Consider the following 13,708-nt stretch of genomic DNA (forward strand, 5'->3'; position numbering starts at 1 on the left):
CCAATCAGAGTATTAAAGCCAATGACGATTTTTCAAAATGCCACTTTATCGAAGTGTGTTCTGGCTCTGGCTCAATTCGTTAGTTTCTGGGACCAATCAGAACAGTTAGAATGTGTTTGCGTTCTAGAAATCGTTGAGGAGGGACTCAAATCCAGAGGAAACATTAGAGAAGAAAAGTTTGTGGCTGTTGCATTTGTCGCAATGAGCTTGGGTAGCCAATATACTGCCAAAACTATACACCATTCATAGGCCTATGGACCCAAAGCTCTCAGCCTCCATAATATTTACAAGGATAATATGAAACGGTCATTTGTGTAAGTAGGAGTCACAAAAAAATATAAAAAATGGTTTAAAACCCTTTCCTCCAACTCTCCTTGGGGTCCATGAATTTAATTATAAGAAAATGTTTTTCCTCATCATGTCAAGAGAAATGTACACCAGTTTTAGAAATTGTACATCTATGCATTCAAGTAGTGCCCTCTAGTGTTCACTTTGTAGCAAAATACAACTTGAGGCCAATCAAGGACATGTTACCCAGGCCAACACATACTGTATCACTATGGCAATGTTCAAAACCACCTAAAGATCAAGAATACATACGTATCTATAACCCTAGTACATTATCATTCAGCATTGTGGCCTAAACATTATAATCAATGGATAACTCAATTAGGTTAAAAATCTTGTTTTACAAAGATAGTGTCTGGTATGGAAGCAAATGGCAGCATCAAAATGAGTAGCATGCATCCTAACCATCAATTAGATATTTTCACCTAACAATAATTAGGTCTTCTGACAGTGGCACAGAGTGTAACGGGATCCATGGCAACAGAATCTCAGGACCACTGTCAACCCACATAGAACCTACACACACACACACACACTACGGGGTCCATCATGCCACCCATTAAAACAGGTTCAGTCGAGTTCAGCTGAGTTTGGCGAGTACTCGTGCTGCGCCCCATTCAGGCCGAGTCAGTACCCCCCTAGATGGACCCTTTTCTCTGGACACACAATTGGGGAGTTCAGGCAGAAACAGAGCAGCTCGCAGCAGCAGTCACCATTCAAACCGGTGAGCTGATGTCAAACGGTGTGTGATGTCAGACGGACATGGGCCAATGCTGAGTGGTTTGGACACCTGGGGGAATTCAAAAGGCAGCTCTTTTTTGTTCTGTCACTTTTCAGACTTGCCTCTTCAGCAGTCAATCACAATACCCGGCTTGTTGTTTTTACAAAGGGATCTTTTGGGTTAGTGCTTGAGAAGTCTGTACAAATAAATACACACAGAGCTCTACAAAGAATATCTGAAGATCAGTGCCTCTCTTTGTAGGGCTTGCCAGCTCAGAGCTCAGGGAAAATGTCCTTTGTATTATTATGAAAAGGAAAGACTCCTCCCAGCACTTCTATGTAATATCTAATGAACAAATCAATGACAAGTCATTTGTAATCTCATATGCTCATCATCTGTGTTCATTAATTAATTGAACATTCAAACTCAGCAATAATGGATAAGAGAGCGCAATCAATTTTACTATTCTCCAGATTCACAAACCCTTTCTTTCCACCCTCTCTCTCGACTCACACACACACACACATATACACACGAACACACACACACTCTCTCTCCCCACACACACTCTCTCCCCACACACACTCCCGACACGTTCTGCCAAATCAAATGAAAGCGGGTCGAGCATAACACGTCAACCCTGTTACGCATAGATAGACAGGCTAGAAATATTTGAACAAGTTTTTTGTGAAGCTTGCATTCAATTGCCACTCCCTGTTGCACACAAGCTTCCATTCTCCATGTCACAATAGGATTTATGGGAGATTTAAGAATAATTATTCAACCCAGTTACTTTATTTGGAACCTAATATGTTTTTTTAAACCTTTTGAGATGGGAAAACATGTATTTTATGCTTGCGTGTGTGAAGTCAATGCAAATAATTTATAATCTACATAATATTCTCTCTGGTGCAAATAGTCTGTAAGGTGCAGATCTGTGCAGGGAGACTGCTAGGTTTAGCTTTTCAGCAGTCTGATGGCCTGGTGGTAGAAGCTGTCTCGGAGCCTGTTGGTCCAAGAGCCGATACTCCGATACCGCTTGACAGATGGTAACAGAGTGAACAGTCCGTGGCTCGGGTGACTGGAGTCCTTGACGATCTTTCGGGCCTTCCTCAGACGCCGCCTGGTGTAGATATCCTGGAGGGCAGGGAGTGATGTATTGGGCCGTCCGCACCACCACCCTCTGTCGGGCCTTCTGGTTGCGAGACAAATGGTCCCCCAAAGGGTTGGTGCACTGGCCACCCGAGCTGTGTACAAAACACATGCATAAGTATTACAAATGTGACTTGCCTTTTGGATTAATTAGACAGGACTAGGATCTCTCTCTCTGTCTCACACACACACACACACACAATCACTTCAGCATGAGCTTGTTTCATGAAGCATCTCATTGTAACATTGTGGAAATAATGATAGCAAAACAAGATATTTTGTCTGGCATACTATATATCAATATATTATGTGAGGTAAAAACTCAGCAAAAGGTGTCACATTGAGACTGATGTGAAATCAAAATCAAATCAACATTTTATTGGTCACACACATATTTAGCAGATGTTATTGTGGGTGAAGCTAAATGCTTGTGTTCCTAGCTCCAACAGTGCAGCAGTATCTAACATTGCAGTAGTATCTACAGTGCCTTGCGAAAGTATTCGGCCCCCTTGAACTTTGCGACCTTTTGCCACATTTCAGGCTTCAAACATAAAGATATAAAACTGTATTTTTTTGTGAAGAATCAACAACAAGTGGGACACAATCATGAAGTGGAACAACATTTATTGGATATTTCAAACTTTTTTAACAAATCAAAAACTGAAAAATTGGGCGTGCAAAATTATTCAGCCCCCTTAAGTTAATACTTTGCGCCACCTTTTGCTGCGATTACAGCTGTAAGTCGCTTGGGGTATGTCTCTATCAGTTTTGCACATCGAGAGACTGAAATGTTTTCCCATTCCTCCTTGCAAAACAGCTCGAGCTCAGTGAGGTTGGATGGAGAGCATTTGTGAACAGCAGTTTTCAGTTCTTTCCACAGATTCTCGATTGGATTCAGGTCTGGACTTTGACTTGGCCATTCTAACACCTGGATATGTTTATTTTTGAACCATTCCATTGTAGATTTTGCTTTATGTTTTGGATCATTGTCTTGTTGGAAGATAAATCTCCGTCCCAGTCTCAGGTCTTTTGCAGACTCCATCAGGTTTTCTACCAGAATGGTCCTGTATTTGGCTCCATCCACCTTCCTATCAATTTTAACCATCTTCCCTGTCCCTGCTGAAGAAAAGCAGGCCCAAACCATGATGCTGCCACCACCATGTTTGACAGTGGGGATGGTGTGTTCAGCTGTGTTGCTTTTACGCGAAACATAACATTTTGCATTGTTGCCAAAAAGTTCAATTTTGGTTTCATCTGACCAGAGCACCTTCTTCCACATGTTTGGTGTGTCTCCCAGGTGGCTTGTGGCAAACTTTAAACGACACTTTTTATGGATATCTAAGAAATGGCTTTCTTCTTGCCACTCTTCCATAAAGGCCAGATTTGTGCAATATACGACTGATTGTTGTCCTATGGACAGAGTCTCCCACCTCAGCTGTAGATCTCTGCAGTTCATCCAGAGTGATCATGGGCCTCTTGGCTGCATCTCTGATCAGTCTTCTCCTTGTATGAGCTGAAAGTTTAGAGGGACGGCCAGGTCTTGGTAGATTTGCAGTGGTCTGATACTCCTTCCATTTCAATATTATCGCTTGCACAGTGCTCCTTGGGATGTTTAAAGCTTGGGAAATCTTTTTGTATCCAAATCCGGCTTTAAACTTCTTCACAACAGTATCTCGGACCTGCCTGGTGTGTTCCTTGTTCTTCATGATGCTCTCTGCGCTTTTAACGGACCTCTGAGACTATCACAGTGCAGGTGCATTTATACAGAGACTTGATTACACACAGGTGGATTGTATTTATCATCATTAGTCATTTAGGTCAACATTGGATCGTTCAGAGATCCTCACTGAACTTCTGGAGAGAGTTTGCTGCACTGAAAGTAAAGGGGCTGAATAATTTTGCACGCCCAATTTTTCAGTTTTTGATTTGTTAAAAAAGTTTGAAATATCCAATAAATGTCGTTCCACTTCATGATTGTGTCCCACTTGTTGTTGATTCTTCACAAAAAATACAGTTTTATATCTTTATGTTTGAAGCCTGAAATGTGGCAAAAGGTTGCAAAGTTCAAGGGGGCCGAATACTTTCGCAAGGCACTGTATATCGATTCACAACAATACACACAAATCTAAAAGTAAAAGAATGGAATGAAGAACTATATAAATATTAGATTGAGCAATGTCGGAGTGGCATTGACTAAAATACAGTAAAATAGAATACAGTATATACATTTTGGATGAGTAAAGCAGTATATAAACATTATTAAAGTGACTAGTATTCCATTATTGAGGTGGCCAGTGATGACATGTTTATGTATATAGGGCAGCGGCCTCTAAGGTGCTGGGTTGCGTAACAGGGTGGAAACCGGCTAGTGATGGCTATTTAACAGTCTGATGGTCTTAAGATAAACAGCTTCTATCAGTCTCTTGGTCCCAGTTTTGATGCACCTCTACTGACCTCGTCTTCTGGATGGTAGAGGGGTGAACAGGCAGTGGCTCGGGTGGTTGATGATCTTTTTGGGCAGACCACACCACCCTCTGGAGAGCCCTGCGGTTTGCGGGCGGTGCAATTGCCGCACCATACTCTCAATTGTGCATCTGTAAAAGTTTGTGAGTTTTTTTTCCAGCTTCTCCACAGCTTCAGCTGTTGCGCCTTCTTCACCACACGGTCTGTGTGGGTGGACCATTTCAGATCGTCAGTGATGTGTACACCGAGGAACTGGAAGATTTCTACATTCTCCACTGCGGTAACATCGATGTGGATAGGGGCGTGCTACCTCTGCTGTTTCCTGAAGTCCACGATCAGCTACTTTGTTTTGTTGACGTTGAGTGAGAGGTTATTTCCTGGCACCACTCCGCCAGGTCCCTCACCTCCTCCCTGTAGGCTGTCTCGTCGTTGTTGGTAATCAGGCCTACTACTGTTGTGTCGTCTGCAAACTTGATGATTGAGTGTCCACGCAGTCATGGGTTAAATTAATGTTTTAGACGCAAATCACTTTATTTTTATTTTATTGATTTCTAGAACACCTGTTTTGATCAGATTAAATGTAGTATGACACCAAAGATGTTTTACATCATAGGGAGGCGACAGACAGTATTTGTGTTCCTTGGATTGTTACTGCGCAAGCGCAATTTCGTGAGTCCTTGGATGATCCGCCTGCTGTAGGTTACGCAGCCTGTAAAGGGACACATACAAAATGCAGAGCTGGAATCAAGTATATCGCACTCTGGCAACGGTAAGGAAAAACAATTCTATGTCAATTAGTTGTTCAAGTTGTCTGGAACAAATATGAGTTAATGCGACATACGTTGGAGAGTTATCTCGGCTGTTTTTCAACGTGATTTATGAATTACAGGCCTTGCTAGCCACCTAGAGTAGCTATGCTCGCAAAACTCTCCAGCTATATACTAGCAGCTAGCTAGCCTAGCGTTAGCGAGTGCACAGTTCGTTAGTTAACTAATGTTAGTTGGCTCTTCCTATATTATATGCCCTCCCAAGCTAGCCTTGCTTGGTGCGTGTCTTGTACATACATTGGCGAACGTTAATGTCATTACAAAATAATCTATCTCAAAGTAAGCTAAATTAGCTAGCTAGCTACCACAGTCAATACAGCATCCTCTTGCGAATGACGAAAATGACATTTAGCCCGACAGGCTGACAAGCACGCGAGCCTGTTTGTGGACTGCTACCAATGTTACATCATTGATTGTCAAACTCCAAGCACTCAACTTTGCTTTGTAAAGCTATTTGATTAATCATATAACTGTTGTTAGCCAACAATATATGTAAGTAAGATAACTATTTATTATTTTATTTTCACCAGTACTTGACAACTAACAGTAGTTAACAAATGTAGCTAGTATTGTAACTAGTTCATCCTTCTACGACCTTATAATCATCACATACACTCACTCACTGTAATACTTGCAATCCTGTTCAGATTGCATTGGCCTTTACAGGATTTTTGTCTTGCATTCTAGAGTGCGGAATAAAAAAAACGAAACATTAACTGACTTCTTGACATGGATGACAACATTAACTGACTTCTTGACATGGATGACAACTACAACAGCATCACAGCAGAACCATATACAACACAAGCTGACATTAAAGTCCAAATCTGTCTGCTCACTGTCTCAATTTGTGTCCTCTCCTAACACATACAGCGGAGCCACCAACTCCCGAATCGGCTCCAGGGTGCAACTGTTCTCTCCGTCCGAACATACGCTGACAAAGCACAGAGTAAGTCAACGTTTCACTCCAACGTCCAATTAGCTAATCCGAGGTGCTGCTCTTATCCAACTGAATCCCAACATCTACACAAGGTGAATACAACATGTTCCTCTACAACTTGTTGCCTCTTCTGATAAACATGTTCTTTGCACTCCTACAGTTGATGCTGACGTCACAGTGGTGGGCTCTGGTCCTGGTGGATATGTTGCTGCAATCAAAGCAGCGCAGCTTGGTTTTAAGGTAAAAAATTAGGCCTCAGTGTATCTACCTTCCGCAGCAATCGAATGTTCGCTCCCGTCCGCACAGGGCTCTGCGCACCTCCCTGGAAAAGTGGGATTCCGGCGTTTGTGCAGAGGTGCCGTCGGGCGGACGTTTTGATATAGCATCTTTTTGTTCAAGCTGACCTAGCCGAAGGTGTAAATACGGCTTAACCCTTTATTAGTAGTGATGCCCATCTTATCGTCCTTGTTCACCAACTTTGTTTTCTACTACAGACGGTGTGTGTGGAAAAGAATCCCACCCTGGGCGGGACTTGTTTGAATGTCGGCTGTATCCCCTCAAAGGTAAACATTGGGACTGAGGGGGTTCATAGAACTTTTGCTAGGTCTTATTGCGCAACACTGCGGCTGTGCAACTTCGTCTTTGCGAGTTGTTGAATAATGTAACATGTCTGTCTCCCTTGTCCCTTTGTATAGGCCCTACTGAACAACTCATATCTGTACCACCAGGCCCATGGCAAAGACTTCGAAAGCAGGGGCATTGAAAGTAAGAGTCCACATCAGCTAGAGCATTGGTCACCAGCAGCCTGGTCCTAGAGAGCTGAAGGGTGTGGACAAGCTTTCACTCCAGTCAAGTCTTTGCAACAAACATTTACTTGAGACTCTTGCTCTCTCTCTGTCTCGCTCTCTCTCTGTGCCAGTCTCAGGGATTACATTGAACCTGGAGAAGATGATGTCACAGAAGAGCGGTGCGGTCAAAGCACTGACAGGAGGCATTGCACATTTATTCAAACAGAACAAGGTGAGGTCTCAACTTTATAGTTCCTCCCTACGTTGGAAGAGCGATGCCTAGTTCACTCTAGCCTCTGCCAGGCTTTCATCTCACCTTCTATATATAATCCTGTGGAAGTTCTTGTCAGAAAGAGGCTAAAAGAAGGTGGAGGGTATCCAAGCCGTTTCCCATCAATTGGAATCGGCACGTTCATAGGCAGAGATTCTAAACCGAAAGCCAATCATTTTCAATGGTGCCCATGGGGGGTAGTCTCATTACAACAAAAAAATAAATAGCCATCAAAAAATATATATAGCATGCTAGCACTGTAAATGAGCTACATTCGGGATATTTTGCGCTTCTGAAGAGGGATGGAAGGAGTGGTTGTTTTTGAAAAATCCTGTCTTTTCACAGCCAATCAGTGCTCCACTCACACCTATTTTTACAATATGAATTTCCCCAGGCTCTGGAGAACAATGTGAGTGAGGCCTGGAGCCGAGCGGAGGCCAAGTTCACTCAAATTACACATTTGGCTCACTTTATGGATAAATGGCAACATCTAGGCAACTAATCAAGACAGCATCTGGAAATATGGGTTAGTTAGTGAGATTTCACCTCAGCAGGATTATAAACTTGAAACATCAGCAGCCTGTTTTGACTATCTTCTTTAAATGGAGGTGGCCATCTATGGACATTACATTGTCAATGGACTTGGGTCTTTTTCCTGTACTCCCTTGTAATTTGAATCCATCACTAAGTTTGATACCAGTGCAAGCTGTTTTGATGCTTCCCCTTGGATTCTTTGTTCCAGAGTTTATGAACTTGACCCTGTCTTTAATTGATGATGTAATGTGCCGGTTTCCCCTCAGGTGACGCACGTGAACGGCTATGGGAGGATTACAGGCAAGAACCAGGTGACGGCCACGGCCGAGGACGGCAGTGAGCAGGTCATCAACAGCAATAATATCCTCATAGCCACCGGCTCCGAGGTCACGCCCTTCCCCGGGATTGAGGCACGTTGATGTACTACAGTACTAGTTTGAAGCAGATGACCAGCTGTTAGTTGACATGTGTCAAAGCTGAGTCCTAACTCTCCTAACCCCTGTGCTGTCAGGTTGATGAGGACACCGTGGTGTCCTCCACGGGAGCCCTGGATCTGAAGAAGGTCCCTGAGCAGCTCATCGTCATCGGTGCCGGAGTCATTGGGGTGGAGCTGGTGAGGGACGACACGCGCACACACATACACACGATTTACAGCATGGTCTGTAAAGAGTAAGTGGCGGTATGAGGATTCCAACTCTTGGGGGACACCTAAGGTCCATAACATCCTGTTTGGCTTCTCGTTCTCCAGGGGTCAGTGTGGCAGCGTCTGGGCTCCAATGTGACAGCGGTGGAGTTCCTGGGCCACGTGGGCGGCATGGGTATCGACATGGAGATCTCCAAGAACTTCCAGCGCATCCTGCAGAAGCAGGGTATTAAGTTCAAGCTGGGCACTAAGGTCATGGGTGCAATCAAGAGGCCCGACGGCAAGATCGATGTGGCGTGAGTTCCATCCCCCGGTGGTGTATGTGTGTATATAGGGTGGATCTAGCTGTGAATGGACAAAATCACTAAGATGAATGTCTATAGTTAAAAATCAATAGGTAGGACCTAGCCTAAACGTAACTGTGTTCTTGCCTCCAGTGTGGAGGCGGCTGCCGGCGGGAAGAACGAGACTCTGACGTGTGACGTGCTGCTGGTGTGTATCGGCAGACGGCCCTTCACCAGGAACCTGGGCCTGGAGAACGTGGGCCTGGAGCTGGACAACAGGGGACGCATACCTGTCAACAACCGCTTCCAGACTAAAGTACCCAGGTAGACCTAAACTACCACACCCCTCTGTTATATTCAACACCTGCTTTTTCAATGCACCTATATTCCAACCACCTCTCACCAAGGTCTCTTTCAAAAGGCACTAAATGTGATACCGCAATCTTTCCTCCCCATTTATTCTATCTCCCTCTGTAGTATCTATGCCATTGGTGATGTGATTGCCGGGCCCATGCTGGCACACAAGGCGGAGGACGAGGGCATCATCTGCGTGGAGGGCATGGCTGGGGGCGGCGTGCACATCGACTACAACTGTGTCCCCTCTGTTGTCTACACACACCCCGAGGTGGCATGGGTGGGGAAGACGGAGGAGCAGCTCAAAGAGGAGGTGATACACACATCTCCCCAAACAAACACCCATAGTTTTGACCAAATTAAGTAGCGGACATGGCTTTTATATATAATATAATCACTGGATCAATGGTTTTGTTTGGATATCAGCTGCCAAAATGTTGATTTGTGATTTAAAAATACACTGAACAAAAATATAAAACGCAACATGTAAAGTGTTGGTTTCATGAGCTGAAATTAAAGATCCCAGAAATATTCCATACGCACAAAATCTTATTTCTCTCAAATGTTGTGCACAAATTAGTTTACATCCCTGTTGGTGAGAATTTCTCCTTTGCCAAGATAACCCATCTCCCTGACAGGTGTGGCATATCACAAAGCTGATTAAACAGCATGACCATTACATAGGTGCATCTTGTGCTGGGGACAATAAAGGGCCACTCTAAAATGTGCAGGTTTATCACACAACATGATGCCAAAGATGTCTCAAGTTTTGAGGGATCGTGCAATTGGCATGCTAACTGCAGGAATGTCCACCAGAGCTGTTGCCAGAATTGAATATTAATTTCTCTATCATAACCTGCCTCCCAACTTTGTTTTTGAGAATTTGGCAATACATCCAACCGGCCTCACAACCGCAGACCACATGTATGTCTGGGTGACCCCCCATGATGGGGTTATGGTATGGACAGGCATAACCTACGGCCAGCGAAAACAATTGCATTTTATTGATGGCAATTTGAATGCAGATATACTGTACCATGATGAGATCCTGAGGCCCATTGTTGAGACATTCATTCGCTGCCATCACCTCATGTTTCAACCTGATAATGCGTGGCCCCATGTCGCAAGGACTTGTACACAATTCCTGGAAGCTGACAATGTCCCAGTTCTTACTTGGCCTGCATACCCACCAGACATGCCACCCATTGAGCATGTTTGGGCTGTTCTGGGTATGACAACATGCTCCAGTTCCTGCCAATATCCAGCAACTTCGCACAGCCAATGACGAGGAGTGGGACAACAGGCAACAATCAACAGCCTGGTCAATTATATGTGAAGGAGATGTCACGCTGCATGAGGCAAATGGTGATCACACCAAATACTTACTGGTTTTCTGATCCACACGCCTACTTTAAAAAAAAATGATATGTAACCAACAGATGCATATCTTTATTCACAATCATGTGAAATACATTGACTAGGGCCTAATTAATTTATTTAAATTGACTCATGTCCTTATATGAACTGTAACTCGTTTCGTTTTATATTTTTGTTCAGTATTGAAATCCCTGCAGGTATAAGAGTTAGCCACAAGGTGGCGATATTCTCCCCAAATTGTTGACTTTCCAAAGGAGCCAAGGTCTCTCAAAGTATCACACATATACTTTCAACACAGAAGAGTGACCATAAAGCATAACAGTAACCTCAACTCTACTTCGCAGGGCATCCCATACAAGGTGGGCAAGTTCCCATTTGCCGCCAACAGTCGAGCCAAGACCAACGCAGACACTGATGGCCTGGTGAAGATCCTCGGCCACAAGGAGACAGACCGGATATTGGGCGCTCACATCCTGGGCTGTGTGAGTCATGCTATCTCTGTGCTCCTTAGCAGATGAAAATGTGGGCTATAGCGTATGAAGTTGTATGCTAACTATGGTGACCTTTGACCCTTGTCTAGGGGGCAGGAGAGATTATCAACGAGGCGACGCTCGCCATGGAGTACGGCGCGTCCTGCGAGGACGTCGCCAGAGTTTGCCACGCCCATCCCGTGAGTTTAACACACACACACACGACAGGGGCATGATCAAATACTCATTCATACATACATTTATCTATTTTATTTATCCGTTATTTTACCGGGTAAGTTGACTGAGAACACGTTTTCATTTGCAGCACCGACCTGGGGAATAGCTATAGGGGAGAGGAGGGGGGTGAATGAGCCAATTGTAAACTGGGGATTATTAGGTGACCGTGATGGTTTGAGGGCTAGATTGGGAATTTAGCCAGGACACCGGGGTTAACACCCCTAATCTTATATGCATACAACATGTCATGTTGTAGAACAATGCAAGTTCAACAATGCCATTGATATGTGGTAGTTACTAATATTTCAAATGGGAGATACTTTTTTGTAAAACAATCACTGGGCGAGCCGTCATACCCATCGTAGAACAGGGGTTGGCTAGTCAGTCAAATTTATATTTATAATACTATTAACATGGACCATCAAGCTATTTGATTATTTATTTTAGGACACTTGGGGGTAGGCCTATTAGGGGAAAAAATGTGATGACTTTAGAATCTGACCTTCTTGCCATGATCTCAATAAGTTATAGCACAAGGGATGGCATATCAGGTAATGGCAAATTTCAGTCTGAAGGAAGTATGCTTTGGAGTGATTGAAATGCATCAGGAAGGTATTGGGATGTTCAGGAAAACATCAGGGATGAATAAACAATCTTTTTATTTATTTTATTTTATTTCACCTTTGTTTAACCAGGTAGGCTAGTTGAGAACAAGTTCTCATTTGCGACCTGGCCAAGATAAAGTGTAGCAATTCGACACATACAACAACACAGAGTTACACATGGAATAAACAAAACATACAGTCAATAATACAGTAGAACAAAAGAAAACAAAAAGTCTATATACAGTGAGTGCAAATGAGGTAAGTTAAGGAAATAAATAGGCCATGGTGGCGAAGTAATTACAATATAGCAATTAAACACTGGAATGGTAGATCGGCAGAAGATGAATGTGCAGGTAGAGATACTGGGGTGCAAAATAAATACCAGTATGGGGATGAGGTGGGGAGATGGATGAGCTGTTTACAGATCTTATGTATGTTTGATTGGTGAATCAATTCCGCTCTCAGTTATTCTGTGCAGATTCATCTCTCATTTCTAACAAATCCTGCGCAGCTTGTATCATAGGTGAAAACATGCACATGTTCCAGTCTTAGCTTTTAGGGCTGGGGTCATAGTCTGTAATAGATTCAACCGTTCAAAATCTGGAGGTAAATTTGTGGGAAGAAAACGATTTGCCAGGATCGCTAGAAACGGTTTTACTGCGCCGTTTGTCCCAGCCGCTAGTAAGGTTATGCACGTAACCACGGTTCTGAAGTGCCGCATTCAACTGACTGAGGAAGACAACACATTATTTCATATTATTACTGCGAGCAGCACAATAACTAATATAGGGCCCTAGCCACAATGTCATTCAAATGCACACACATCCACATTTGTGGGACCACACCACCAACCTGTCAATCTAACCTCTTCTTCCATCCATCTCTCTCTTCCAGACTGTGTCCGAGGCCTTCAGAGAAGCAAACCTCGCAGCCTCCTTCGGGAAAGCTATTAACTTTTAACTGCCGTCTTCGCTCACACAGCTGTGTACATAACCGTTCTGTCCACGACGTCCCCAAACCAGAAATCTGTCCACAAGCAACGCACACACTCTAGGAGGGGGACACGGAATGTACCGTGACCCCTCAACTCCAATTAAGGGACTCCTCTGTATACATACATAGAAAACAAAAACACACCTTGTATCACATTAAGTATGTCATTTAAACGTTGTCAATAAAGGGGTTTGGGTGGTAAAAACGGACTGGAGATCTAGTCTTTTTGACTTTCTACATTGGTGTCTTGGGTGTTGCACTCAAGGTTTGCTGCTATATCAAATAGCTAACTACATATGTGTGATATATATATGTTAGTCGCAGTGTATCTAGCATTTTTCAAACACCACTTTCTTATTAGTACAGTGCTCAGAGATGTATATTCATAGGTTGGTATTGGGTGGAATACTGCTGTTTTTAACAATAAGAGATGAATAAACAATAAGAGAATATTTTTAAAGACTGAGGCAAAACTACTTTTCAATCGGAGTAAAGAGGTTGGAAAGTCCAAAGCAGCAACTCGCTTGTATGAATTTCAATACTTATTCAAATATGGCTGTATTGTCTGTGTGTATACGTTCTTGCTTAACTCCGAGCTCTACAAAACCAATAAAATGTAGTAAGGTTTCAAGTCTAGTGGTGTGTGATGCATTGAAGTGGTCTTCAGTGCAATGTGTGGAACAGCAGAGGGACCTATACCA

At 43.4% G+C, this 13,708-nt stretch overlaps 1 protein-coding gene and 1 long non-coding RNA gene across 2 annotated transcripts; one reads left to right on the plus strand and one right to left on the minus strand.

The window, feature by feature from the left end:
* Positions 1–345: 345 nt before the first annotated feature.
* Positions 346–5,341, minus strand: LOC149985169 (uncharacterized). Its single transcript, XR_016487497.1, has 2 exons — positions 4,676–5,341; positions 346–2,316 (listed from the first exon to the last, which is right to left on the minus strand). It is a non-coding gene; the product is annotated as an uncharacterized LOC149985169 (long non-coding RNA).
* On the plus strand, positions 4,689–13,212 carry LOC110492846 (dihydrolipoyl dehydrogenase, mitochondrial). Its single transcript, XM_021567324.3, has 15 exons — positions 4,689–5,119; positions 5,298–5,453; positions 6,385–6,460; positions 6,612–6,691; positions 6,946–7,014; positions 7,147–7,216; positions 7,371–7,471; positions 8,311–8,454; positions 8,556–8,657; positions 8,793–8,983; positions 9,125–9,295; positions 9,449–9,638; positions 11,047–11,184; positions 11,283–11,372; positions 12,909–13,212. The coding sequence occupies exons 2-15, from the start codon at positions 5,415–5,417 to the stop codon at positions 12,972–12,974; spliced, it is 1,527 nt and encodes a 508-aa protein (XP_021422999.1). The 5' UTR covers positions 4,689–5,119; positions 5,298–5,414; the 3' UTR covers positions 12,975–13,212.
* Positions 13,213–13,708: the final 496 nt, after the last annotated feature.

Source organism: Oncorhynchus mykiss, chromosome 2, assembly GCF_057628025.1.
Source record: "Oncorhynchus mykiss isolate SJ-2025 chromosome 2, ASM5762802v1, whole genome shotgun sequence".
Taxonomy (NCBI): Eukaryota; Metazoa; Chordata; class Actinopteri; order Salmoniformes; family Salmonidae; genus Oncorhynchus; species Oncorhynchus mykiss.

Bases quoted from the DNA above. Each gene is read 5' to 3' on its own strand.
- LOC110492846 (XM_021567324.3), top strand. From the start codon at position 5,415: ATGCAGAGCTGGAATCAAGTATATCGCACTCTGGCAACG. The intron at 7,472-8,310 runs GTGAGGTCTCAA...GTTTCCCCTCAG, and splicing joins ATTTATTCAAACAGAACAAG to GTGACGCACGTGAACGGCTA. The intron at 11,185-11,282 runs GTGAGTCATGCT...ACCCTTGTCTAG, and splicing joins GCGCTCACATCCTGGGCTGT to GGGGCAGGAGAGATTATCAA.